Here is a 27,916-nt window from a genome sequence, read left to right on the forward strand (position 1 = left end):
CGGCAGGTAAGAAATCCCACTGATGGGAAAGGAAGTACAGTACAGTATCATATATAATATTCTAATGCCCCCTGGTGGTGGAAATTAGTATTCTCAGCCAATCCCAAAGCACCTTATAACCATGTCCGTGACCTCTCCATCTGTTAATGTTATGTTGCTATTTATACTATGCCCTTCACCCACAAGTCTCAAAGATCACTAGATATTCATAATACAACAGTATGACAATGCACAGGTGTATAAACATTTAAAGGGGGCGTTCAATGAGACTCATGCCACTCAGTATGGCTTTTCATTTGCTTACCAATTATTATTCTTATTAATTTATTTATAATATATCTTTGCTGCCTTTCATCCCTAGATCTCAGTGCGGTTCACCAAAACTATCTATCTATCTATCTATCTATCTATAATATTTTCTCGGTATCTTTCTGATTTTTTGTTTTTTTATTATGCATTTATAATAAAAAATTTCGGTACCCAGAAAGATACCGAGAATCCCTGCTTGCACAACACCTTCAAAAGGATATCAGCTGTTATATGTCTCTTCTATTTTGATTGGTTTTGCCTCTATGATTGCAAAATAGGCAAGTCACTCTATATGTCTATGGTCCCCTGGTCCTATTCCCGTGCGAGGATTCCCCCCGCAGAAACTCCACTCAGAACCGGAAGTGGCGACAAGGCGTCTTTTTGCTCTGCATCCCCTTTGGGTGACTTCCCAAATCTAGCCTCAGCCGCTTTAACAGAGGAGGAGCTTTTCCTCCGCCGCGCATGCGTTTTAATGGGGGGGGGGGGTTGGTGGAGCCTCTTGTCACGTGACCTCGAGCTACATCGCAACATGGCGGCGCCCAGGGAGCGGCGTGGCTGCCAGGAGTAATGTTGTTTCTCCCTTGAAGCGGTTCTCGCTAGATTCCGGTCCTAAAAGAGGGGGAGAAAACGCAGCTGTTTCAAGATGTCGCGACTTATCGTGAAAAACCTGCCGAACGGGGTGAGAGGCGGTGTGCAGAAGGCACTTTGGGCTGGTGTGGACGTGACTCGCGTGGGGCCAAGAGCGTAACAGTCTGCTGGATCACGGCAACTGCGTGCTACTAGCCATAATGGCTATGCTTTATTTCCACTCTTAGAGGCATTATGCCTCTGGTTCCCAGCTGAGGGGATTCATAGGTGGGGAGAGTTGTTCTTGGGCTCGAATCCTGCTTTCCCACAGCCATCTGGTTGGCCAGGGTGAGCACAGGAGGCTGGACTAGATGGGCCATAGGCCTGATCTAGCGGGGATCTTATGTTTTTATGTGCTTAAGGCACAAATGTGAACACAGCAGCACTCCCCACTGCTTGTGATTCCCAGCAACTGGTCTCCAGAGGCATACTTCCTCTGGCAGTGGAATTAGCACACAGCCATTGGGGCTAGTATTTGTCTAAGCATATTATAAAGCCACCTGCGTTGGTGTTGATCATCGCTGTCTGTTGTTAACTATGCTGCAGGGATAAATTTATTTTCTATATTTTGAATGCTTCAGCACTCAGTTTTATTGGATGTCTAGCGTTATGGGAGATGGGGATGTTCTCTACATCATGCATAATCCTTTACATCTCTGTTGTGCTGCTTCCTCTTCACCTTTTCTCTAAACCAGCCTTTCTCAACCTGTGGTCCCCAGATGTTGTTGAACTACAACTCCCATCACCCCTAGCTAGCAAGGCCAGAGCTCAGGGATGATGGGAGTTGTAGTCCAACAACATCTGGGGACCCACAGGTTGAGAACTGCTGCTAGCCCCAGATGTTTGCCACTTCATTATAAAAACAGGCCTAATGGATCAGAACAAAAATCTACCTAGCCCAACTTCCAGCCTCCCACAGTGGCTTGAAGACTCCTTCTGCCCGCAGACTGTCTGCTGCAGGGATGGGGAGCCTGTGGTCCTCCAGATAGTTTTGGAATCCCAGTTCCCATCAGCCCCATTGCTAGGGATAAAGGGTCGCAGCTCAGTGGCAGAACATCTGTTTTGCTTCCAGAAGGTCTCAGGTTCAATCCCTGGTACGGCTTGGAGAGACCCTAGCCTGTAATTCTGAAGAGCCACTGTGAGTCAGTGTTGACAGTACTAAGGTAGGTGGACCAATGGTCAGACTCAGTGTAAGGCACCTTCCTGTGATGGGAGCTCTAGTCCAGCAAGACCTGAAGGGCTTTGAGTTCCCCGTTACCGACATGTTGTGTTCTTAACACTGCTTGAACAAATCTGTTTCCTCTAGATGAAGGAAGAGCGCTTCCGGAACCTCTTTGCTGCATTTGGCACACTGACTGACTGCAGTTTGAAATTCACCAAGGATGGCAAATTCCGCAAATTTGGGTTTATTGGCTTTAAATCAGAAGAGGAAGCCAATGTGGCCCTTGCCCATTTCAACAAAAGCTTCATAGACACAGCCAGAGTGACGGTGAGGTGTCTTTCAGATGCACTATAATGTCAAGTAGTGATGCAGGATGTTGAGGTTTTTTGTTTTTTTACCAGGTGGGGAGAAAGAGTCGGGATTGCTGTGCACTACTCTGAACCTAGCTGCCTATCAGGAAGACAAAAAAATAAAAATAAAATATGGAGTGGGTTGTATCCAGCTAAGACTGCATTCACACAGTGGCTTATTCCATTTCCCTGTCGTTTCCTTGCCTATATCTGCACATCATTTACTTCCAGAAATATAATGTAATATAGCACAAGTTTAGTGTTAATGTCTCTGTGATTTGCTTCCAGAAAACCCCCTACAGAAATTAGTACTAAACATGCACTATATTCCTGGAAGTAGCCTTTATGTTGTGTGAAAGTTCATATATACCATATTTACTCGAGTCTAAGGTGCCATCGAATCATAAAGACCTGCACCATAACCATTTTTTTATACTTTTGCAGGTTGAATTTTGTAAGTCTTTTGGGGACCCACAGAAACCCAGAGCCTGGAGCAAACACTCTCTCAAGCCCCCAGTGTTAAAGGAAGCTCCTGAAAAGTTTACAAAAAGTTCTGGTAATAAAGAAGCAAAACAAGTAAGAATATTATTTTTTAATTCACTTTGTCAAAAATATCTTAAGGAAAGACCTCCAGTGTTTGGTTTTCTTGGCTCTGTCTTTCCTTCTCTTGAAAGCTGTCTGCAAATTGGTATTAAATGTCTCCTGTCATTTTAAAGTAACTGTAATGATTAGAGGGGTTGCTCGTGCGTAAGTAGCCGCCACTCCTGGCTAGTGTGCCTGGTTAAGCCTTTTCTGTCTGGACAGCCCTTCACTTCGTGGCTGTTTCAATCGCTAGCAGAATCCGTCAGTGGGCGTTTCTTAAACCTTTTCCAGCATAAAAGCTGTTTGACTCCAAGTCTCCTCCTACTCTCTCTGCGCGGAAGTCTTCTGCGCAGAGAGGGTGTGGGTAGCGGAGGACCCGTGCTCTCCTCGCTGGTCTCCGGCGAGGAGTCCTGCAGCCCCCTCACCGATTCTCCCATCTGCCCCCCTTTATCCCTGGTGTTACGCTCATTTCCTTCCCCAGCTGATGAGCTGCCTCTCTCCCTGCTGGGCCCTTCTCCAGCATCGCTTGGGAGCCTTGCCTCCGCCTCTGGCTCCGATGTCAGTTCCCTGACAGTAACCATTTAAAAAACCCGTATTTTTCAGGAGAAAAAGAAAAAGAAGAATCGACCGGCGGAGTTAAAGGAGGCAAGCATAAGCTATTTATTTATTGGCTGCATTTATATCCCACCTTTTTCTCAAAGGAGTTTAAGGTTGTGTATGTGGTTCTCCCTCATCTCACTTAATCCCCCCAAAACAAACCTGGGAGGTTGGTTGTGGGCTAAGAGACAGTGACTGGCAGAAGATCACCCAGTAAACTTCATGGCCGAGTGGAGATTTGAACCCTGGTCTCCCAGGTCCTAGTCTGACCAGATTCACTTCCAACTCCCCATAAAGCATGCTACATATGCAGCAATAACTTGAAAATGCCAGGGGTGGAATTACCGAAGGATAAGAAAGTACTATTTATGTATGTGACGACCATGGCTAGAATACTATTTGCCCAGGGATGGAAAGAAGAAAGAGCCCCATTGAAAGAAGAATGGATAATGAAGATGATGGACTATGTGGAGATGGCAAGGCTAACCAGGAAGATCAGGCACCAAGAGGATAAAAAATAATAATAGAAAGCCACCGCCAGCCCCAAAGAGCAGGTTGGGGAGCTTGTGGGGCTGGCGAGGGAAGCCCGGGTTCTCCCCCTCCCAGCCCCAGGGACCACACATTCGCTCCATAAGACGCACAGACATTTCTCCTTAGGTTTTAAGAGGAAAAAAGTGTGTCTTATGGAGCGAAACATACGGTAAAAATGTGTAAAAAACTTGTTTTTGAAATTTTGGAAAAAAAGAGGGGAAATGCCGGGGGTGAAACCAGGGACCTTCTGCACATGGAAGATGGACTCTGCTACAGTGCTCGGAAGTCCCTTCATGCCAGCTTTTGATGTTCTCTCTTACCTTGGTGACCCCTTTTCCGTCTCTCCCTCTTTTTGACAGCTGGAAGAAGAGGAGACGTTTCAAGACTTCCTGGCAGTGCACCAGAAGCGGTCTAAGGCGGCCACGTGGTCCAACGATGCCAAAGTGGAGGAGCCCAAGAAGAGCAAAGCCAAGCAGACGGACGATTATCTGAACTTTGACTCTGACGGGTCGGAGAGCCTAAGCGAGAGGGAAGCCGAGGATGGAGAGGAGGAACGAGAGGAGGGAATTACCCAAGGTAATTGGACATAGGGCTTGTTTGAGCTGTGGTGTGCCCAGTTTAATTAGGGTTTAACACAGGGGGTCGCCAAAGTTTTTGTGGCTTGGGGCACTTCATGGTCCCACAGACGCCGTGGTGGGCCGGAGTACGCATGCATGCACAAATGCTATTTCCGGTGCGGAGGAGGCGTGCGCAACTTCCCATTGGCTGCAGGAGCTTCCTGCAGCCAGTGGGAAGCCGTCCAGCATCGTGGAAGGCAGTCCCCGCTCTGCTCTGCACCGGTTTAGTGTGGTGCACAGGAGCCGGGCGGCGGGGGTCCATGGGCTGGTTAAACGACCCCCATGGGCTGCTTGTGGCCCATGGGCCTTTAGGTTTCCAACCCCTGGTTTAACACCTTAATTACCTGTGTTTTTGGAGGGGGGAGGGGGAAGAAGGACGAGTGTCATTTCCTTGGTTTTTGCGACGCCTCCTCAGTACAGAATTGTCAGTTTGCATTTCTTAGTACAGAAAGTATTGATCTGATGAGTAGAGATCTTTCTTGTTTTGCTTAATTCAAGAGGGTTCTAGGAAGTTTTCTTTCTATGTGAAAGAAACAGGCAGAAGGCTCTAGTTTGGGTTATTTCTCCTGGGAAGCTGAGTACAGCTGGTTTAAACTGGTTTTGTTATCCTTTCTGCCAGGGTCGTGCTGACTATTATAGTCAGGCCAGGAGGAGCCTGGGTTTCTTACTTTTTCTGTCTACCTCTTTGTTCTAGTGCTCTGTTCTGTATGCTATAGCGTTAAGGTTTAGTCTTATAATAAGTTCTTGTAAGTTACAAGTCTGCTGCAACCGGATTTCTTATGGACTGTGCCTGAATGTATTGGATTTGTGACCATATGCTCATTTGCCTTCAGTATAATCCTTTTTCATAGGGCAAGATGCTTTATTTATTTTAGTTCATTATCTCATTAGTCCTAACCAATATTAGTCCTACTCAGAGGAAACCCACTGAGATTAATGGACATGACTTAAGTTTGGCCCACTGATTTCGATGGGTCCACTCTGCTCATGGATACGGCTTAGCTGGATATAAACTGATATCTTAAAAGTTTGCCCAGTAATGCTGATTTCTTGGTGGAGCCCATAAAACAGAAATTAAAATATATAACAGGTTGCATAGCCAACTTAAGATCTACTCAAAGTAGACCTGTTGAAATTAATAGGCCTAAGTTACCCATGTCCATTGTTTTCAATGGGTCTACTCAAACTACTGGATGTAGCCCAATAAATATGTATGCACAATATATATGTATATTTACAAAGCAATAGAAAACGTTTATTTAGTTAACCAATTTTATATCAATTTTTAATTCTTTTTTTGTGTAAACCCACATACCTCCAACTGTTTTATGTCACAACAATGTAAAATATTAATAAGGATATACCAATAGAGTCAACATACTTTAATAACAAGTAGACACAAAAAAATTATCAAGATAAGAGTCGGCACATTTTTTAAACACATTTACGGACGTAATAAAATTACATGTCTAAACAGAAAGGTTTCCAGCAGTTGTTGAACACAATGCAGTGAAGGGGTCTGTGTAATATGAATGCAAAACGAATATTTACAATACAATGCCACTGTTTGCAGCATAAAAGGCTTTCCTAAAAGAAAGGAAGATGAAAACCAGATGATTCAAAAGTACTCATCTCACAAATGGACTAACGGCACTGGAACACAATGGAATTTTATTGAATTAGTCCATTGATCCCATAAAAATAGAATAAACTATGTTTAAACTGCATGGAAGTAAAATATATTTAAAGCTAAATTATGCACTTGTTAAAATTGGTTTGTTTTTGTTTTTTAAAAAAGAAGACTGGGATAATAAAACATTTCACAGGTTTGGAAAAGACCACAGGAAGGTGCCAGGGTTGCCTCTCTAGGGAGAGCATTTAACAGCCATGGTGCCACCACTGAGAAGTCTCTTTTTCTTTGGAGTGACTTGCTTCTGTTTTCGTTTGTTGGTGGGCCCTGTAGCAGGCTCTGGCACCATCCACCATGTGCCGAGGCCCCTGACTGCTTGATTAGCAGACCTTTATAGGGAGGAAAAAGTTCTCCTCCTGCCACTATAGGTATTTACTAATAGTGAGACTTGCTCCCTCTATGGCAGGCATAGGCAAACTCGGCCCTCCAGATGTTTTGGGACTACAGCTCCCATCATCCCTGGCTAACAGGACCAGTGGTCGGGGATGATGGGAGTTGTAGTCCCCAAGCATCTGGCGGGCTGAGTTTGCCTGTGCCTGCTCTATGGCCATATTAAAACCACACATTGAAAGTGCTACTCTACCACTTTAAACAGGCCCAGAAAATTCTAGAAACTGCACTTTGTTTATAGGGTGCTAAAAGCGGTCAGGGGACAGTTCCCTTCAGAGAACTACAATTCTTAGAGTTCCCTGGGATGTTGGGATCTTCAGCTCTCAGCACCCTTACCTGTAATTCCTTAAGGGTGATGACAGTTGTTCGGAGAGGCTCTCTGTTACCCTCACAGAGCTGCCATTCCCAGAGTGGTTTAACAGTCAGTCCCTCTTCATAGGCAGCTCTGGGAATTGTAGCTCTGGGAGGTGAATGGGAGTCCCCCTCTCTAAATCTGAAGCCATCTTGGTCCATGAGCAAGTCCTTTGCTTACCAGGTAGACCCCCCAAAAAGCACACGAGGAGGTGACTCTCTGTTCCTTCCCCTTGTCCCCAACTTGCAGGAAAAGAGAAAACCTCTGAGGGCAAGATGGCGGCCAGGCAGGAGCTCTCTGACATGGACTACCTGAGGTCTAAAGTGGTGAAGGGCGATGGGTCCTTGCCCTCGTCTGGGGAGGAGAGTGAGACTGAGGAGTTAGACAGCAGGGACTTTGATGGAGGAGAAGAGGAGGCAGAGGATGAGAAGCCCCACCAGAAGCAAGCCCCAGGCGCTGTCCTCGCAACGGGACCTGGGCTGGATGAAACGATCAAGGGACAGGGAAGTGTCACGAAGGGGAAGAAGAAACTGAAAGCTGCATCCCAGGTAGGCCCCCAACCCAACCCTGGATGGCATTCTACTTATAGTGTAAACCAGTGTTTCCCAAACTTGAGTCTCCAGCTGTATTTGGACTACAATTCCCATCATCCCTGACCACTGGTCTTGCTAGCGAGGGGTGATGGGAGTTGTAGTCCAAAAACAGCTGGAGACCCAAGTTTGGGAAACCCTGGTCTAAGGGAAGGGAAGAGTTTTCAAGATGAGGGCCACATTCCGTTCTCAGCAACCTTCTGGAGGCCACATAGCCGCAGTGGTTGGGGCCAGAGTCTAAAGGGGGAGGCAGAGTAATAAATGTAAATTTTATCTTTTGTACAGTAGGCTAGTTTCTGTTTCTTTGTTTATTACATTTGTATCCCACTTTTCCTCCAAGGAACTCAAGGTGGCATACAAAGTTCTCTTCCTCTCCATTTTACCTTCACAACAACCCTGCGAGGCGGGTTAGGCTGAGAGGCAGCAACTGGCCCAAGGTCACCTAGTAAGCTGCATGGCTGAGTTGGGATTTGAACTGTGGCCTCCCAGGTCTTAGTCCACACTCACTGTTGATGTGCAAACCAGGCAGGTGTTAGGTATGTTGAACGCATTGTCTGACCTGATATTAGGCAGTTTGTGTTGTGTTCCAGCATGCCTTGGCCTAGAGAGGTTATAAAGGAAGCATCACGAAATACCATATTTTTCGCTCTACAGGACGCACTTCCCCCCCTTCAAAAATTAAGGGGAAATGTGTGTGCGTCCGAATGCAGGCTGCACGGCTAAGCCCAAAGCCAGAACAGGGAGACGGAGCACTGCGCAGCGCTCTGTCTCGCTGTTCTAGCTTGGGGTTAGCTGCGCAAAGCCTCCACAGGGCAGCGGGGTGAAGACACCCCGCTGCTCTGCAGAGGCTTCAAAGGCTGCACTCCGGGGGCTTCAGGCAGCTATCCGCAAGCCTTCTGAGCGCTGCAGGAGTTCCCGCTGCGCTCCAAAGGCTTGCGGATAGCTGCCTGAAGCCTGGAGAGTGAGAGGAGTCGGTGCACACTGATCCTTCTTGCTCTCCAGGCTTCACTTCGCTGGAGAGGTGCTGCACAGTTTTCCCTCTCTGCGCAGCGCCCCTTCAGTGAAGCGGGAGGAGAAATGGAAGGGGCTCCGTTTCTCCTGCCACATCGCTGAAGGGGCGCTGAGCAGAGAGGGGGAGAATTTTTTCCCCTGTTCTCCCCCTCCTATGGTCCGGTGCGTCCTATAGAGCGAAAAATACGGTACCTCTTTAGACTTTCGTTGACGACATGTGTCTTTCTTCGCACAGGCAAAAACTTCAGCCGGTGCAAATGAGCCTACCACTCCCTACACGGTGAAGCTGCGAGGCGCCCCATTCAATGTCACAGAGGTAGGTGCCCTTTGCAGGAGCTTATCTAGGGCTCCAATCGCTCCATTCATTTTAAACGTTGTGATACCACTTTAAACAGCCTTGACTTCTCCCAGAGAATCCTGGGAGCTGTAGTTTGCTATATATGGCTTAGGTCTGGGCTATCTGAGGGAATGCATTATCCTATGCCAGGGGTCTGCAACCTTTAAGACAAAAAGAGCCACTTGGACCCGTTTCTGAAGAAAAAAACCCCTGGGAGCCGCAAAACCATTGCGACATTTAAAGCATGCGCGCCGCTGCCTTCTGATCTGACAGTGGGTGGGAAGGGGACGTCAGGACGGTGCGTGACTAACGCACACACTGCCCCCATGCAACGTCACAGCCAGTACAGCGACCACCACAGTGGGGAGTGTCGGGGCGCACAATGCGCCTCCTCCCCTAGCTCCTTGCCCTGGAGCCGCGGCAAAGGTGTAAAAGAGCCACATGCGGCTCCGGAGCTGCGGGTTGCAGACCCCTGTCCTATGCAAACCTGCCCGAGCTCTGAGATCTTTGGGGAAGGCCTTCCTACCATGCTTGGTGGGGTTGCAGGGCCTTCTTGGTGTCTGCTCCCAGATTTTGGAACTCTTCCCCCTAGAGAAGCCAGACCGTTGTTTTAATTTTTGCAAGCTGCTTTGAGTCCCGGCCTGGGAAATAGGTGAGATATAAATATAATAACGATGTTGAAGTTGGGGGACCTCTACTCCTCTCCCAGAACTACAGTTCCTCATGTGACTGAACAGTCAAATTATTCTTCACAAGAAACTCTGAAAATTGTAGTGTGGGGAATAGGGGCCGCCTAACAACTCCCCTGTGAAGTGACTTGATCTTCTACTCTCCACAGCAAAATATCAAGGAGTTTCTTGTGCCTCTCCGGCCAGTGGCGATCAGGATTGCAAGGAACGCCCATGGGAATAAGACAGGTAACATTCATTTCATTTATTAAACTTACTACCCGTAGTTGCTCATCACCTGAAGGTCTCCAAGCACCACAATGAGTGACCTATGCTGTGGGGAATTTTTTTTAAAAAAATTATATTTTTATTGGTGTGGGGAATTTTTTTTTGCGGCGAAGGCTCACCGCTCATTGCATGCAGAAGGTCCTGGGTTCATCATCAGTTAGGAGTGGCGAAGGACTCCCGTCTGCCACCCTAGAGAGCTTCTGCCAATCAGTGTATGCAGTGCTGAGCTAAATGGACCAATGACCTCACTTGGTATAAGGCAGCTTCCTGTTCTGCCCTGACGCAAAATCTGCTCTTTGTAAGACCTGAATGAAATGTCATAACGTTCTTCCCTGTGTGTTTTCATCCCTCTCCCAGGTTATGTGTTTGTTGATTTTAACAGTGAGGAAGAGGTGCAGAAAGCATTGAAACGAAATCACGAATACATGGGTATGTATCCACGAGGAGGTTTAATAGAGTCAATTTAGTTTCTGAATGTCTGGGTTTGCCAAAGATGCTTTTCTTTCTTGATTACTCAGACACATGTCTAAAATTATAGTTTGTGAATGTCACAAACACATTGCAAACTTGGGTACCATTTGGGTACAATCTAATCAGAGCTTTGCAGATGACTTTGAACTTGGACCTAGGTTTGTCTTTTTCTTCTTCCCTCTCATTCTATTTTCCTTTTGTGCTGTGTCTTTTCATATTTATTTCTCCCCTCCGTCTGTGCTTTGTTTTCACAGGTGGGCGATACATCGAGGTGTTTCCCGAAGAGAGCGCTGGGAAGGCGAAACTCCCTTCAAAACACCTGGCCCAGGTCTGGCAAAGGACGAAGAAGGATGATGAAGAGGAGGAAGACCTCTCTGAGTCCGGGAGGCTCTTTGTGAGGAACCTTCCCTACTCCAGCACCGAAGAAGACTTGGAAGCAATATTTTCCAAATATGGTAGGCATTTGGCAGTTGAACAATAAATTGCTCTTCGCAGGGAACTCTGGGGTTCTAGCTCCGTGAGGGAGTCTCACCTCTTGTTACGTTCGGTTCAGGTTACGTCTTTTCAGGTTGCGTCCTGCGGCGACCCAGAAGTACTGGAAAGGGTTACTTCCGGGTTTTGCTGCTCGCGCATGCGCAGACGCTCAAAATGATGTCACGCGCATTCACAGAAGCGGTGAATCACAACCCACACACACGCAGATGCGGGTTGCGTTCTGCTCATGTTGTGAACGGGGCTTTGGAACAGATCCTGTTCGCAACCAGAGGTACCACTGTAGCAGGAGTCTCCTAGCAACCCTCAGCACCCTTCGCAAACTACAGCCCCCAGAATTCTTTGGGGGAAGCCACAGGTTTTTTAAAGTGATATCGCAGCGCTTTAAATCTATGATGCGATTGTTGCCTCAGCGCCGCATTGTGTCTTCTTTTCCGCTGCGTTCTGCAGCCACAAGGGTTTCTTTGTGGAAATGTGTGTTTGTTTTTCGTTCTGTCCAGGGCCCCTCTCTGAGATCCATTTCCCCATTGACAGTCTCACCAAGAAACCCAAAGGTTTTGCTTTCATCACCTACATGATCCCGGAACATGCCGTGAAAGCCTTTGCAGAAGTGGATGGGCAGGTTTTCCAGGTACGACTGACTTGGAATGGGCTGTCGCTTTGTGAGGAAATCCACTGGGTTTGCGGGCAGCAGGGTCCCCAAGTTCCATCCCAGGTTTCTCGATTTTTCTTTTTTAAGGATCAGGTTGCAAGGAATGGGAAAGACCCAGCCTGGAACCATCTCAGGCTCTGTGGTTGGAAGGGAAGCTCCTTTTGGTTTTGGTTCTGCCGCTGGGTGCTGACCCATGACGGGACCTTCTTGGTGGCGGCTCCCCCTTTATGAAACGCCTTCCCTGGTGAAGTGCTTCATTCAGTAGTTGTCATTTAAGAACATTCCTGTTCACCCAAGACATTTTATGGCTTGGAAGACACTGCTGAAGTGGGGCCAGAGTTTCTTTCTTTCAGCGGTCTTTTTCATGTGGCATGGAGTTCCAGAGTTGCTGTCTTTTCTCCTAGGGCCGGATGCTGCACGTTTTGCCCTCCACCATTAAGAAGGAAGAAGGGGAGGACTCAGATGCTGCTGGGGCGTCGTCTTACAAGAAGCAAAAGGCGTCCAAGGACAAAGCCAACAGTTCCAGGTTTGTTTGTGTGTGCGTTAAGCCCCAGCGCTGCCTACTTATTACTAATCTTACTAACTGTGTACAGTGGTACCTCAGGTTACATACACTTCAGGTTACATATGCTTCAGGTTACAGACTCCACTAACCCAGAAATAGTACCTCGGGTTAATAACTTTGCTTCAGGATGAGAACAGAAATTGTGCTCCAGTGGCGAAGCAGCAGCGAGAGGTCCCGTAATCTAAAGTGGTGCTTCAGGTTAAGTACAGTTTCAGGTTAAGAACAGACCTCCGGAGCGAATTAAGTACTTAACCCGAGGTACCACTGTATTTATTTTATTTATGAATCACTTCCCACAAGGCACCCTGAAGAAATTTACAAATGAATCTCTATGAAACATACATATGGGTGCAGGTGGCGCTGTGGACTAAACTAGTGAGCCTCTTGAGCTTGCCAATCAGAAGGTCGGTGGTTCGAATCCCCACGACGGAGTGAGCTCCCATCACTCTGTCCCAGCTCCTGCCAACCTAGCAATTTGAAAGCACGCCCGTGCAAGTAGATAAATAGGTACCGCTGCGACGGGAAGGTAAACGGCGTTTCCGTGCGCTCTGGCTTCCGTCACACTGTTCTGTTGCACCAGAAGCGGTTTAGTCATGCTGGCCACATGACCTGGAAAGCTGTCTGTGGACAAACGCCAGCTCCTTTGGCCTGAAAGCGAGATGTCCAGGGGTCCTGGACCTTTACCTAAACAATCAAAAGAATTGCATACATAAAAACAATTTTTAAAAAATCAATTAGAAACGTGGCATAAGGACATAACACAAGCCTGCTGGATCAGGCCAATGGCCCACCTAGTCCAGCATCCTGTTCTCACAGTGGCCAATCGGATGCCCCAAAGGAAAACTCACAAGCTCACCTGTGGTTCCCGGTAACTGCTATTCAGAGGTTACAATGCCTCTGACAGTAGATTCAGACCATAGCCATTAGGGCGGTTCATAAAAAACTTTTTTTTGAAAATGCCTGCTCCAAAGGTCTTATCTTACTACACTAGGGATTATATAGCTATATCTGAAATTTCATGCATATCAGTTAATATCTTGACCCTGCTCCACTGAATTGAAATTTCAGCCTTTACGACATAGGAAAATGGCCATGTAAACAGCTATTTTTGTGGAGGAGGGTCAAGATATTAACTGATAGGCATGGAATTTCAGATACAGTGGTACCTCGGGTTACAGACGCTTCAGGTTACAGACTCCGCTAACCCAGAAATAGTACCTCGGGTTAAGAACTTTGCTTCAGGATGAGAACAGAATCGCACAGCGGTGGCGCAGCGGCAGCGGGAGGCCCCATTAGCTAAAGTGGTACCTCAGGTTAAGAACAGGTTCAGGTTAAGAACAGACCCGGAGAACAAATTAAATACTTAACCCGAGGTACAGCTATATAATCCCTAGTGTAGTAAGAGAAGACCTTTGGAACAGGCATTTTTTAAAAAAAGTTTTTTATGAACCGCCCTAATAGCTGTCGTGGCTAGTAGCCGTCAATAGCCTTGTCCAGCATGGATTTGTCTAGTCCTCTTTGAAAGCCATCCAAGCTGGTGGCCATTGCTGCCTCCTGTGGCAGGGAGTTCCATAGTTTAACGACACCATTGCGTGAAGATGGGCTGAATCTTCCAGCATTCAGCTTCACTGGGTGTTCACGAGTGCTAGCCTTGCGAAATGCCGTGCATCATTTCATAAGAGGTTTTAAACAGTGCATACGTAAAATCAGTTCAGTTCCAAAACTGACACCGAATGGGATAAATATTTATTTTATTTTTCTCTCCCCCCCCCCCCCCGAATATAGCTCTCATAACTGGAACACCCTCTTCATGGGAGTGAATGCGGTCGCTGATGCTGTTGCGCAGAAGTACAATGCCACGAAGAGCCAAGTGTTTGATGATGTGAGACTTCTTTAAACAATCATTTTTTTATTGTTTTTTATTTATACTTTTAAAATTTATACATTTCATCAATTTTACGATCCATTTAACATTTCAAAATTTGACTTTCTTCCCCCTCTTTCTGCAGTTCCTTAAATTTATTTTTCCGTATCTTCCGCATATCCAAATTCGTTTAACTTGCTCATTTAATTATCTACTGTAAATATATACTCATATAAAACTGCAGGTTGTTACAATGACCCTGCTAATGTTTTTATCTGTTTACAATTCAACTATAAATATCCAACAAACCATTCCCATTCTTTTATAAACAGTTTGTTACCTTGATTTCTTATTCTTCCAGTAAGCTTTGCCATTTCTGCATATTCCATAAGTTTTTGTATCCATTCTTCCCTTACTGGGACTTCTGCTACTTTCCACTTTGGGGCAAGTAAAATTCTTGCTGCTGTAGTAGCATACATATATAAATTTCTATACAGTTCTGTCCCCATAATTCCCGAAAGAAAACTTCTGTTTTGTTTTTTTAAATAATGTTATTTTGAACATCCTTTTCAACTCATTATATAATGTTTTTTAAAACCTCTATCCCGTCTTTCGGCTATGTTAATGGCAATATCCATATCTATTTACGTATCTAAAATTCTCTCTTGCCTGAAGAACAAGGGCAACATGGTGCCTATGTAGAATCACAGAATTGTAGACTTGGAAGGGACCCCAAGGCTCATTTAGTGCAATGCCCTTTGGAACTCCCTACCTATTGACATCAGGCTGGCGCCATCACTGTGTACTCATTTGGGCACCTGCTGATGCATATTTAGGTTATTACTGGTTTTAATTCTTTTGGATGTTGCAGTTGTTTTTGTCTGTTTGCAGATTGTTTTGAGGTTGTTGGTTTTTTTAAAAAAAATCGGGTGGTGTATATAAATTTTATGAAATAAATAAATGATATTATTGTCTCTTGGCAGGAAGGCAAGGGGAGCGTGGCCGTGAGAGTGGCTCTGGGGGAAACAGAGCTTGTTCAGAAGGTCCGACAGTTCCTGCTGGACAACGGCGTCAGCCTGGATTCCTTCAGCCAGGTAAACACCATGTGCCCCGGGAGAGGAACATGCAAGTGTGCCTTCTACTGAGTCAGACCATTGGTCCATCTAGCTCAATATTGTGTACACTGACTGGCAGCAGCTGTCCAGGGTTTCAAGCAGGGAGCTCCCCCCCGTCAGAATTGCCCCTCTACTGGGATTTCCCTCCCTGTAAATGTGCATCGGCTTTGCAATCTTAAATCACTGGCTCGTTATTGACCACACTGGCTGGCAGCAGCTCTCCAGGGTTTCAGGAGAAGAGCCTTTCCCAGCCCTGGCAGGAGATGTTGGGGATTGAACCTGAGACCTTCTGCATTCAAAGCCAAATTCTCAACCACTGAGCTATGGCTTCTCCCCTTCGAGACACAGGAGCATAAGAAACTGTTTTATACTGTCATACCATTGCCCCATCTAGCTCAGTATTGTCAGCACTGAATTGCAGCAGCTCTCCTGGGTTTCCGGCAGGGACATACAGCCCTACCTGGAGATGTTGGGGGTTGAACCTGGGATGTTACATAGGCAAAGCAAGCATCCTAACCACTGAGCCTACAGCCCTTCCCTTTAGACAGAGGAAGCTGCCTTATACAGAGGAAGACCATCGGTCAATTTAGGCTAGCAATTGTTTACACGGACGGGCAGCTGCTCTCCAGGGAGTCACACAAGGGACTCTTCCAGCCCTAACTGGAGATGCTGGGGATCGAACCGGGGACCTAAATGCAAAGCAGATGCTCTCCCACCAAGCCCATGGCCTTCACCCAGTATGTTCCTGTAGAGAGGCACACACTCTGCTTGTCTCACTTGGGAGGAGAGGCATTTTCTTCCCCCAGAAAGTGCTGGATAACTTTGAGGCCAGGTGGACTGCATTTTGGAGCCCGGTCGGAAATGAATCCAGCGCCTGCTTTCCATTCCTGCTGGATCAGGCCAATGGCTCATCTAGTCCAGCATCCTGTTCCCATAATGGCCACAGCCCGCGGGAAACAAGCAAGCAGGATTTGAGCATTCCCTCCTGTTCTTTCCAGCAACTGGGATTCAGAAGCCTTGCTGCCTCCAGCTATGAAGGGCAGAGCATAGCCATCCTGGCTAGTAGCCTTTGATAAAGGGGGGACCCCTGACCATTAGGTCCAGTCGTGACCGACTCTGGGGTTGCGGCGCTCTTCTCGCTTTATTGGCAGAGGGAGCCGGGGAACAGCTTCCAGGTCATGTGGCCAGCTTGACAAAGCCGCTTCTAGCGAACCAGAGCAGCACACGGAAACGCCGTTTACCTTCCCGCCGGAGTGGTACCTATTTATCTACTTGCACTTTGACGTGTTTTGAACTGCTAGGTTGGCAGGAGCAGGGACCGAGCAACAGCAGCTTACCTCGTAGTGGGGATTCGAACCGCTGAACTTCTGATCGGCAGTCCTAGGCTCTGTGGTTTAACCCACAGCACCACCTGCATCCCCAGTAGCCTTTGATAGACCTCTATTAATTTGTCTAATCCTCTTTTCAAACCATTCAGGTTGGTGGCTATCCCTGCCTCCTGCAGGGGCAAGTTCCATAGTTTAACTATGCACTGCATAGAAAGGGCTTTTCTTTTTACCTGTCCCAAAACTGCCAACATTTTTTTAAAAAAAGTTTTAATTTATACCATTCAAGTTTATACATTTCATTAATTTTACAATCCATTTAACATTTCAAAAATTGACTTCCTTCCCCCTCTTTCTGCGGTCCCTTAAATTTATTTTTTAATGTCTTCTGCATATCCAAATTCATTTAACTTGCTCATTTAACTGTCTACCGTAAATATATACTCTTATAAAACTGCAGGTTATTACAGTAACCCTGCCAATGTTTTTATCTGTTTACAATTCAACTATAAATATCCAACAAACCATTCGCATTCTTTTATAAACAGTTTGTTATCTTGATTTCTTATTCTTCTGGTAAGTTTTGCCATTTCTGCATATTCCATAAGTTTTTGTATCCATTCTTTTTTTCCTGAGACTTCTGCTTCTTTCCACTTTGGGGCAAGTAACATTCTTGCTGCTGTAGCAGCATAAATTTCTATACAATTTAGGTAGTTCTGTCCTTATAATTCCCAAAAGAAAAGCTTCTGTTTTTAATATACAGTAAAAGTTATTTTGAACATGCTTTTCAATTCATTGTATATCATTTCCCAGTAAGCTTTAACATTACTACATGAATCTTACAACATTTAGTTTCATAGGACATCCACGAGTACTGGCTCAATGAGAGAGGGAAGAAAACTTTTGTCTATCTGCTTTTGTAAACTCCTGTTGTGTTGCCTCTTAACTTGCCTTTCCTGCAGCCTAAGAAGTCCCAAACATTGCAAAAGCTTCCTTCGTAGGGCAGTCACGATCTTCCCTCTTCTTCCTCCAGGCTGCCGGCGAGCGGAGCAAGACCGTGATTCTGGTGAAGAACCTGCCTGCTGGAACAGAGGCGGCCGAGATAGAGAAGGCCTTCGGAGCCCACGGCAGCCTTGGCCGGGTGCTCCTCCCCGAAGGAGGGGTGACAGCCATTGTGGAGTTCCTGGAGCCCACCGAAGCTAAGCGGGCGTTCATGAAACTGGCTTACTCGAAGGTGAGGATGTGCGGTGTAGTGGTTAGAGTGCTGGCCTAGGCGAGACTGGGAGACCACAGTTCAGATCCCCTGCTCAGCCATGAAGGCCACAGTGGGTGACCACAGTCACCTTGGACCACAGTCCCCATCTCTCAGCCTAGCCTACCTCACAGGGCTGTTGTATGCAGATGAAATGAGGAGGGCCGGGGTGGGTGTGTTTTGAGAACCACGCATACCACCTTTTGCTCCTTGAGTAAATAAATGAATAAATGTGCACAGTTTGGGCTCAGCCAAGGTGGCTGCCCACCTCCCAAGTAGCCTCATGGAATACTATGCGCCCGCAGGGCTGTTTCCGTGGAGCTCTGACGTTTAACTCCTTCCCCGACTACATTTAATTTAATTCTGTTTGCTTACTTATTTATATCTGTTATATCCATTAATGGGACAAACCCCTGTGTTGCAAAGAGAACGTCAGCAATGTCTAAGCAACACGATGACCGTGTACATATGCAATAGACAATCTTTATAGAATTCCTTCAAACCATAACAAGTACAAAATTAAATCTTTGGTCTCAAAGTCTCTGAAAATCTTTAAATGAAGCGAGGTACCAGACTTTGAAAGACAGGCTGTGAAGCTTTGCATATTCAGCAAATATGATGTCCAACACTGAACAGTGATTCCGGATATTGACTACCGTTTCGTAGAATTCTTCGTCAGCGTGGTGGGAGGATATAGGATTGCTTCATAAACCCATTTTATATCGAATGAATGTATGTAAATGAAAATATCAAATGCTGTGGAACAGTGCTTATGTAATAATGAGAGACTTTGAGACTAAAGATTTCATTTTGTACTTGTTACGGTTTGAAGGAATTCTATAAAGATTGTCTATTCCGTATGTACATGGTCATCGTGTTGCCTAGACATTGCTGATGATACCCATTAACTGAGCAGGAAGTCCATTGGGATTGGCTTCTGAGAGCACCTACGTAGACATTTGTCCTGGAAAACACACACCATTGTCTGAGAATTCTTAGATGGGAGATGGAGTGGGTTAGATTACGAGAAAAATTAACAGTAAAGAAATAATAACCTTTGGGATGAATCTGACTGCCAGTGTGGTGCAGTGGTTAAGAATGTCGGACTAGGATCTGGGAGACCAAGGTTCAGACCCCCCAATCGGCCATTAAGCTTACTGGGTGACCTTGGGCAGCAGCCACCGCCTCACAGCCTAACCTACCTCACAGGATTGTTGTGAGAGAAATATGGAGAAGAGTGTGCCATGTTGAGCTTTTTGGAGGAAAGGTGGGGTGTATGAAAATAGAAACTGAAATAACAATTTAGAAGCCCTGATGCTAGGAAGTTTAAAGCAGCGGCTTCTCTTTTCTGCTGTTTGCACTAATGGCAATTTTTTGTCATGGCTAAAAATTGGCCGCTGTTTCTTTAATGCTAAAAGAACTAAGTCAGCATGAGTCAGCGGCCTACAATGATTCATGCAACCTTTCACCAAATTGTACCTGTATATATAGAGTGGTCAGTGTTAGTGTTGGGTGTGGGTTGGTTGGATGATAGAAAGCTGGTTGCATTTGGTGTGTGTGTGTAAAAGCTGTTGGTCGTGGTTGGAGAAGAAGACTTTTTAAGAATAAAAGCAGCAATACTCTTCAAGAATACTCTTTCTCACAGACTCTTTTGTGCCAACTAAGGTCTGAGGACTAGGCAAAGGAGTAAAAAGGAGGTCAGAACCTTTTCTTTTTTACAAACACTGATATTTTTCTCCCCACCACTCAGTTCAAGAATATCCCGCTGTACCTAGAATGGGCACCTATGGGTGTCTTCTCTGGCCCTGCAAAGATAGAACCCAAGATTCCAGGAGGCAAGAAGGAAGGCGATGGACAGTCTGGAACTGGTATGCACTGTCTGTTTTTAATGTATGCGTGGGTGTTTTTTTATTTTTTAAATGGTTTGCCTCCAGACCCCCACTTCACACTTGCTCTGTGGCCGGTCACCTTTTCCCTCCTGAAGAAATTGCGGGCTGGAATCCTGCAGCACTCTCCTCCTAGAGAGGGAGAGGGAATTCTCAAAGATGCTTTGCCCAAGCTCCTCAGGGTCCAATCCTGCAGCTTTAAATGAATGTACATGTAATGCAGTCATCATCTGAGGCCCTTCTTCGTGTGGAAGACTGAAAAAGGGCAACACAAGAACGGGCTCCCCAGGGAGACTCATGTGACTCCTTCATTACATATCATTAGGCGCCAGACCCAATTACTGTATTTTTCCGTCTATAAGACCCCCCCCCCCCATGTATAAGGCTCTCCCTGTTTTGGGGGGACTCAGATTTAAGAAAATCCACCCTCAGCACTATCCGTGTATAAGGTGCCCCATAATTTTCGACATTAATTTTTAGGGGAAAAAAACCCTAGTCTTATACACGGAAAAATACGGTATATTCCTCTCCTCGCAGGCTTACTTATAGCCTTTTAAATTTGTGGGGGGGGGGGGTGTCATTTTTGTTTGTTACTATGTTACGTATTTTTGTGTTTTTATATGGAAACCGCCCTGTGATCCTCCGATGAAGGGCAGTGAAGAAATTTAATAAATGAAACTAAAAAATGCTGCTGATAGGGCCTAACTTAGGCCCATTATTTTCGGTGCAGCTTTGCTGAAAAGAATTTGGTCAGGTACAACCCAGGCTTGTTGATCACCTCCTGGGTGACTCTGCCAGAGAGGGCAGAAGGAGGAGAAAATCTGTGGTTGGCAGGCCCTCTTTGTGCGTTAAAAGTACTTCTTCATGCAGCACGTAATTAAACTATGGAACTCCCTGCCACAGGATGCGCCAGCTTGGATGGCTTGAGAAAGAGGATTAGACAAATTTGTGGAGGAAAGGGCTGCCAGCCCTGATGGCGAAGCTCTGCCTCCACAGTCTGAGGCAGCAATGCTTCTGAATACCACTTGCTAGAATCCACAGGAGTCTTCTCTTGTTCTTGAATCCTGCTTGCAGGTTTTCCCACAGGTCCAGGAACAGGATGCTGGACCAGTTGGGCTACTGGCTTGATCCAGCAGGGATCTTAGGTTTTTAATTCCCAGCCCTGCTGCAGATGCCCTGATTTCGGCAACACAACCCTCCTCTGTTTTCATTTATCAACTTGCGTTTTGCTCCCCTCCACTAATTTTAAAAACATTTTTAAAAAACCCACCATCTCCTGCTTGTATGTACTCCTTCCCAAAGGAGAAGGGAGGCACGGAGGCAAAGCCACATGTCCTTTCTGCACACCAGCCCCAGCAAGCAAATTCCCCTTTTCCCACAGCAGGACCCTCACCTCTAGATAAAGGGCTTTTAGCACTGCGGCCCTCAGAAATCTGCTCGCGGCCGATAAGGGTCTCCGCTGCCAGCCTCTGGCACCCAGGGGGAAAGTGGCAGTAAATTCCTCCGTCTGATTACAAAAGAGCTCCATGAGGCTGACTTCGTTTTATTATTATTGTGGAAATGGTAGATTGGGGGGAAAGGGGGGGGGGTGTCGTCATTCCCCACAGCTCTAATCTGGTTTCTTTTCCAGAGAATCAACAAAGTGAATGTCTATGTTTGCTAATTCGCTGCCTCTCTAGGGTTGTGTGCCCCCCCCCTTTAGAAAAGGCCTGTAATAGGAATTTTTGCCTGGCTTTAAACAAGGCGGTGGGGGGAGGGGCCTCTTCCCCCCCCCAGACTGAGGTCCGCATTTCCTTCTGGGAGACCTCCTGGGGGGCCACATTCCAGCAGTGGGCGGGGCCAGAGTCAAAAGTGGGTGGAGCAACAAATGAAACCCCACCCCCCTCGTTTGTGCAGTAGGCTTGTTTCTACATAGCTGCATACCCTTCATCATTCAAGCATTATCAAAGTTCAGGGACAAATTTCCTGTTGGAATTTGAATAGATTCTAGGAGAGGATATATTTATTAGATATTATCCTTCCTTCCTCACGTTTGCGAGTTCAGCAGAGTGGCATCCCTTTTGCAGCTTAAGAGGAAGCTTAGATAGGCTAGTTTTAGCCTTTTAGTTTTAAATAATCCAGGATGCCTTAAGGCAGACTGGATTCTCCTGGTATCCACACAAAATAGTATTGACATAAACAGTCTTGAAAAAGGTGAAAATAACGTTTACTGACTCAGAATATTTGTTGAAGAAAAAGAACTGCTGCATTGTTCAGGTAGCCTAAAAACAGCAATTTGTTTACAAAAACATGCTTTAGTCTTGTTTGAGATGGAGCCTGAGCTCCAGTGCAGATGTTTTCACATTTCTGGCTTGGTGGAAAGAGCCGAGAAAGAGATTGTGCCCAGGCAGGTAGGAAACTACGTATAGCTATGCCCTCCCACTGTCAGGGCACGGTGAGAGTGTCTTTCACAAAGTCTCTCTCTAGCAAACTTGCAAGAAAACTCTGTGAGCATCAGCACCTACCATGTGCCTATCTAGCAAGACATGAATCGTTGGTTTGACTGCATTTTGAAATATCTCTCATCGGGTGGGTGGGGGGAGCTGGGTCTGAGGTTCCCCGATTTGGGGCTAAATACATAGAGAGAAGCTCTCTGCAAATGTTCAGCCTGGATGTGTCAGGTCAGAAGTGTGTAGAGCGGGCTTCTTCAGCCTCACGCCCCCAGACGTTGTCTCCGGCCAGCATAGTCCAGTGGTCAAAGATGCTGGGAAGTGTAATTCAGAAATATCTGGAGGACTGAAGGCCAAATATGGCTGGTGTAGAGGAAGAAGGGTTTTGTCGTGTTCCCCTTGTCCCCAGTGTGCTTCTCCACCTCGCTCCAAAACTTATGTGGCGTTTTCCTTGTACATTATTATTATTATTATTATTATTATTATTATTATTATTATATTATATTACTTGATCTGGAAGCTGCAGTTAGTGCACAATTGCTGACAGGAGTGAGAGACTGTCAGCATATTACAGACCTGCCCTGGTTGCCAGTTTGCTACTGGGCCAAGTTCAAGGTGTTATTATTAGTATATAAAGCCCTTAACAACTTGGGGGCAGTTTACCTTTGGGATCTCTTCTGTCTGAAGAGCTGGCATTGTACCAGGTGCAACATGACACCCATTCCACATATGTAAGAAATCGGTATTTCACCTACACTTTGGAACTCCCTGCCTCTTGAAATCAGGCCATCGCCTTCCCTGTGCTCTTTTTTGCACCCGTTTAAAATGTTTTTGTTTAGACGAACCTATCCAGACATGTAGTTACATGTGTTTTCATCCACTTATCCTTGATTTTAATTTTTTTCCAGGTTTTAGATAGATTTAAAAACAACAACTGATAATTTCATTTTTTCCCCTTCCTCTTGCAAACCGCTTTGGGCGTTTTCTTTTCACAAATCCAGCGGCATGTGAATTTTATGAAACAAATAAAATAAATAAATGCTTCCTCCGACAGTGGAGGCAGAACACTGCCACCCCTGTCTGGTAGCACCCTGTCTAGTCTTACCCTCCGCAAATGTGTCTGATCCTCTTTCAAAGCCATCCAAGCTGGTGGCCGTCACAACATCACATGGGAATAAATTCCGCAATTGTGGCGTGTGAAGGAAGTACGTTCTTTTGCCTGTCCGGAATCCTCTTTAACATTCAGGAGTGTCAACGCTCAGTTGTGCCACCTGCCTGTTTTGAGTCCCTGAAAAAGTGGGAAAACTGCAATGCTGACTTACCACCAGGTTGTTATAATGTCCCCTCTTTTTAGGAAGGGTGGGAATCCAAACTAAATCTGTGACTGGCTGCTAGGTGGCGATGGCTGTGATCCTGCCTGATATTTTGCAGGTGATTGTGGAAGCCAAGGAGCTCAGACGCAGCCAGTGGAAGCCGAAATAGAGGAGGAGGATGAAGAAGAGGAGGAAAGCATTCCTGGGTGCACGCTCTTCATAAAGAACCTCAACTTTGTCACCAAAGAGGAGACTCTACAAGAGGTGCGTGTCTAATGGCTGAGTGCATTGTGTTTGTTCCTCGGGCCTCTGGCCGAAGGCAGGAACTTCAACTTTTATTTTGCATTCACACGACAGTCTGTTCTGTTTTTCTGCAGTTTTCCTAACTGTTAGTTGTCTGCGTTATATCTGAGCTTTTTTTTACGTGAAGTAAAAGCCGCTTCCAGAAATGTACTGGAATGTGGCGCAAGTTTAGCATTTGTTTCTGGGTGGCTTGCAAATTGTTGTTATTTTTTCCCTCCTCTGGGGTTAAACTAAGAAGCGCACAACTTTTTCCTTCCAGGTTTTTTCCAAGGTGGGAGCTGTGAAGAGTTGCGCCATCTCAAAGAAGAAAGATAAAGCTGGTACGTCCTCTTGTCCGATTAATTATCTCTTGGTGTTCTGTCACCCTCTAGGGCAGCCTGTGCCAAACCGGTCACCCTCTGTGTGCTTTGGACTACAACTCCCATCATCCCCCTAGCAAAGATGAGCTAGGTGGGACTGGTGGGAGTTGTAGTCCAAAATGGCTACGTTGGCTGGGACCTAGTGGGAGCTGAGGTACAAAATGGCTGTGCTGGGAGGGGCTGGTGGCAGCTGTAGTCCAGGTTGGCAAAAACTGCTCTAGGGTGCGTTTCCCCCCGTTTTTGTGGTGAAAAAAACAGGTGCTGGAACTCATATCTTGGTCAAAGGGTTGCTATAGCAGGATGGATGCCATGAGCAGCAGAAAAAGTCAACATTATTTGGTACCAGCAAGTACTGACTTATGTATTCCCCCCTAAAATTATAAATAAAATATCATTGTGTTATAAGATTCCTGTTACAGCAGTTTGCATCAATATAAAAACATAAAACAACAATACAGTCATACCTTGAAAGTCAAACGGAATCTGTACTGGAAGTCCGTTCGACTTCGGAAACCAAGGCACGGCTTTCAGTTGGTTGCAGGAAGCTCCTGCAGCCAATCAGAACCTGCGTCAGACGTTTGGGTTCCAAAGAACGTTCACAAACCGGAACACTCACTTCTGGGTTTGCGGCGTTCGGGAGCCAAAATGTTTGACTCACAAGGAGTTCGGCTTCCGAAGTACGACTGTAGAAAAATATAAACAATGATGATGCTTATTATTAGCATTTCAGTGTGTGTATGGCCCTTCATCCTGAAGGAGCCCAGGGCAGCAAACAAACCAAGAATGAAACATTCCTTGAGGTAAAATTAAAAATCTAGAAACGGTTAAAAGCGTTATAAAGACATTGGTCCACAGGGTTGCCAGGAACAAGATATTTTTGCTGTCAAATGCGTCGGTAAACAGGGATGTTTTTGAGATTCTTCCTGAAAGTCAACAGTGAGGGAGATAGATGCACCTTGCCAGGGAGGGCATCGCACAAAGGGGGAGACCCTGTCATGGCTCAATGCCAACCCCAGTGGCAGCACCACCAGCAAAGTTTCAGCTCGTTGGGCCAGTGCAGTGGAGGCTGGTCTGTTGGAGCGAGTGGGGCACTGCCCCACCTGCCTGCCTTTTTACGTAAAAACCAGCCCATGGGATGGACCCTGCTGACAACTTCCTCCTCTCTGTTTTGCCGTTGTGGAACTGAGCAAGCAGGAGGATGGGAACAAACCAAGAATTAATTGGCTTAGCCTGCCGTTGCCTCTGGCGCCACCTACTGTTGGCCTCCCTGCTTTCTGCCCTATCAGCAAACACCAGTCATCATGTCACCGTGGTCTCTCACCTAGACAGCTTCCGATATTTCTGTCCCTCTAAACCCGGTAGGTAATGTTTTCTCTCCCCTCCAGCGCCCCCAACGCTTTTTGCACTTCTTTTCCAGGAGCGCTCCTTTCCATGGGGTTTGGATTTGTGGAATACAAGAAACCAGAGCATGCTCAGAAAGCCCTCAAACAGCTACAGGTAATGGCCGAACGCCTCTTCTCTTCCACATGCAGAGAGTGGAGACTGTAGCTTGTTAAGAGTGTGTGCTTGGTGTGCTAAAGGTCCTGAGTTCAATTCTTGGCCCCTCCAGTTTTAAGGGACCAGGCAGCAGGCGGCAAAAAAGGACCATTCTCTGCCTGAGAGAGCTGCTGCCAGTCAGAGTAGGCAGTACTGGAGTAGATGGACAAATGGTCTGACCTGGTGTAAGTCCACTTCTTAAGTTGGGGAAGGTCCATAGTGCAGTGGTAGATCATCTGCTTTGCATGCAGAAAGTCCCAGGTTCAATCCCTGGCCTCTCCAGATAGGGCCCTTGCCTTGAAAGCCTGTAGGGCCACTGCCGGTCAGTGTAGACAATACTGAACTAGATGGACCAGTGGTCTGATTCTAGATATAAGGTGGCTTTGGGTGTCTTATACTTGGAGGTTTCTTGCATTCCCCCTTAGCAGTCTTTGCTTTCTTACAGGGTTGCTCTGTGGATGGTCATCAGCTGGAAGTGAAGATCTCCGAAAGAGCTGTCAAGTAAGTTCCTGACTTGGGAGTTGTACCTAGAATTGTCAAGTTGGAAAGGGACCCCAGGGGTCATCCAGCCCAACCCCCCGCAGTGCAGGAATCGAAACCTGCTCCTAGCCTTGCCCAAACTAAAGCTCCTGCTTTAAAAACAAAAACAAACCAACCCAATTTTATTGAAGTAAATTGAGCAAATCAATACAATAAACATAACAGAGGTGCAAAAAAACCCTCAGCAGTGCAGTGTATCCGGGAGTCCTGTCTGTCTGTGAGTATATATTCCCCCACCCCCCACCCCAGTTCTTGCAGGCTTTTTTTGTTGTTTTGTCAGCTAGTGCTGAACTCGCCAGAGTGGTGCATACTCTAGTTATCTCCCGCTTGGACTACTGCAATACTCTGTACGTGGGGCTACCTTTGAAGGTGACTTGGAAACTACAACTAATCCAGAATGCAGCGGCTAGACTGGTGACTGGGAGTGGCTGCCAAGACCATGTAATACCAGTCCTGAAAGACCTACATTGGCTCCCAGTACGTTTCCGAGCACAATTCAAAATGTTGCTGCTGACCTTTAAAGCCCTAAACGGCCTCAGCTAAGTATACCTGAAGGAGCGTCTTCACCCCCATCGTTCAGCCCGGACACTGAGGTCCACCTCCGAGGGCCTCCTGGTGGTTCCCTCCCTGCGAGAAGTGAGGTTACAGGGAACCAGGCAGAGGGCCTTCTCGGTAGTGGCACCCTCCGCGTGGAATGTCCTCCCATCAGATGTCAAGGAAATAAACAACTAGCTTACTTTTAAAAGACATCTGAAGGCAGCCCTGTTTAGGGAAGTTTTTAATGTTTAATGCTGTATTTTTTTTAAACATTCAGTTGGGAGCTGCCCAGAGTAGCTGGGTAAACCCAGTCAGATGGATGGGGTATAAATAATTTATTATTATTATTATTATTATTATTATTATTAATCATCATCATTATTATTACTACAATTATAACTCCACATATTTTTATAAGAACTTGAAAGCTGAAAGTCCAGTAAGCTTTTTGCGTTTGGGGGCAGTTGAGGTTCCGGCAGCCGCCACCATCCACGTCAGGAGTTCCCAAGAGCCGAAACTTTTCAATGGATTCCCCTATTTGATGGACATGTGGAGTTAGGCATCTTTTGCCAGCTGGCTTTGGCATCTATGCTGCCATTTCACCCCAGGGTGGTGATCTTGGTCTGGAGCAAAGCTATACATCCTTGCACCCCGAGGAAACTTAGCAGTGCCGACATTGACAAAAACTCCTGTTAGTTGGGGAGGAGGCAGATCCTGGGGGTGATGGAGGGATGAGCTCACCCCTGTCTCTTTTGATCCACCAGGTCAGCTGCGGTCTCGGCCCGGAAGAAGCAAACCAGCAAGAAGCAAAAGAGCTCCAAGATCTTAGTGCGAAATATCCCCTTCCAGGCAACCGTGAAAGAAATCAGAGAGCTTTTCAGGTAAGGAGGTATTTCTTGTAGCCACATTCAATGTCCCGTGTCTTGGAAGTGCAACAGTAGGGATTTGTTGATTCTGTTCATTTTCAAGTCACCTAGCCCAGAGCGGGACAAGGGCAGGTGTTGCTTAGCAACCAGTCACTGCGGCATGATCCTCACATGGTGTGCTCTGATTGGCTGCGTCGTTCTGAGGGAGTTTTGTCTTTATACATTTCGTTGAATGTATTCCTGCTATGAACAAGGCCTGGAGTGAGACAGACTTACACCCCTGTCTTCTTATTTCCCCCTCAAGTTATAT

At 46.3% G+C, this 27,916-nt stretch overlaps 1 protein-coding gene across 2 annotated transcripts in view; it reads left to right on the top strand.

Annotated features, from left to right (window-relative positions):
* The first annotated feature begins 804 nt into the window (after positions 1–804).
* The window catches only part of RBM19 (RNA binding motif protein 19), a 98,763-nt gene continuing 71,651 nt past the window's right edge, over positions 805–27,916 (top strand). The window contains exons 1-21 of one of the 2 annotated variants that reach the window (XM_028709729.2): positions 805–988; positions 2,243–2,425; positions 2,893–3,024; positions 3,634–3,675; positions 4,518–4,734; positions 7,457–7,755; positions 9,044–9,124; positions 9,984–10,062; positions 10,459–10,530; positions 10,827–11,027; positions 11,565–11,695; positions 12,121–12,242; positions 14,067–14,163; positions 15,129–15,239; positions 17,619–17,819; positions 19,588–19,705; positions 23,584–23,729; positions 24,028–24,088; positions 25,545–25,624; positions 26,109–26,164; positions 27,505–27,621. In XM_028709729.2, coding sequence (XP_028565562.2) covers positions 953–988; positions 2,243–2,425; positions 2,893–3,024; positions 3,634–3,675; positions 4,518–4,734; positions 7,457–7,755; positions 9,044–9,124; positions 9,984–10,062; positions 10,459–10,530; positions 10,827–11,027; positions 11,565–11,695; positions 12,121–12,242; positions 14,067–14,163; positions 15,129–15,239; positions 17,619–17,819; positions 19,588–19,705; positions 23,584–23,729; positions 24,028–24,088; positions 25,545–25,624; positions 26,109–26,164; positions 27,505–27,621 — 2,582 coding nt within the window. In that variant the 5' untranslated portion in view covers positions 805–952. Of the gene's footprint in view, positions 989–2,242; positions 2,426–2,892; positions 3,025–3,633; positions 3,676–4,517; positions 4,735–7,456; positions 7,756–9,043; positions 9,125–9,983; positions 10,063–10,458; positions 10,531–10,826; positions 11,028–11,564; positions 11,696–12,120; positions 12,243–14,066; positions 14,164–15,128; positions 15,240–17,618; positions 17,820–19,587; positions 19,706–23,583; positions 23,732–24,027; positions 24,089–25,544; positions 25,625–26,108; positions 26,165–27,504; positions 27,622–27,916 lie in introns of those variants that run through there. The other variant, XR_013390937.1, reaches the window with a different exon arrangement.

Source organism: Podarcis muralis, chromosome 16 (genome assembly GCF_964188315.1).
Source record: "Podarcis muralis chromosome 16, rPodMur119.hap1.1, whole genome shotgun sequence".
Lineage (NCBI taxonomy): Eukaryota > Metazoa > Chordata > Lepidosauria > Squamata > Lacertidae > Podarcis > Podarcis muralis.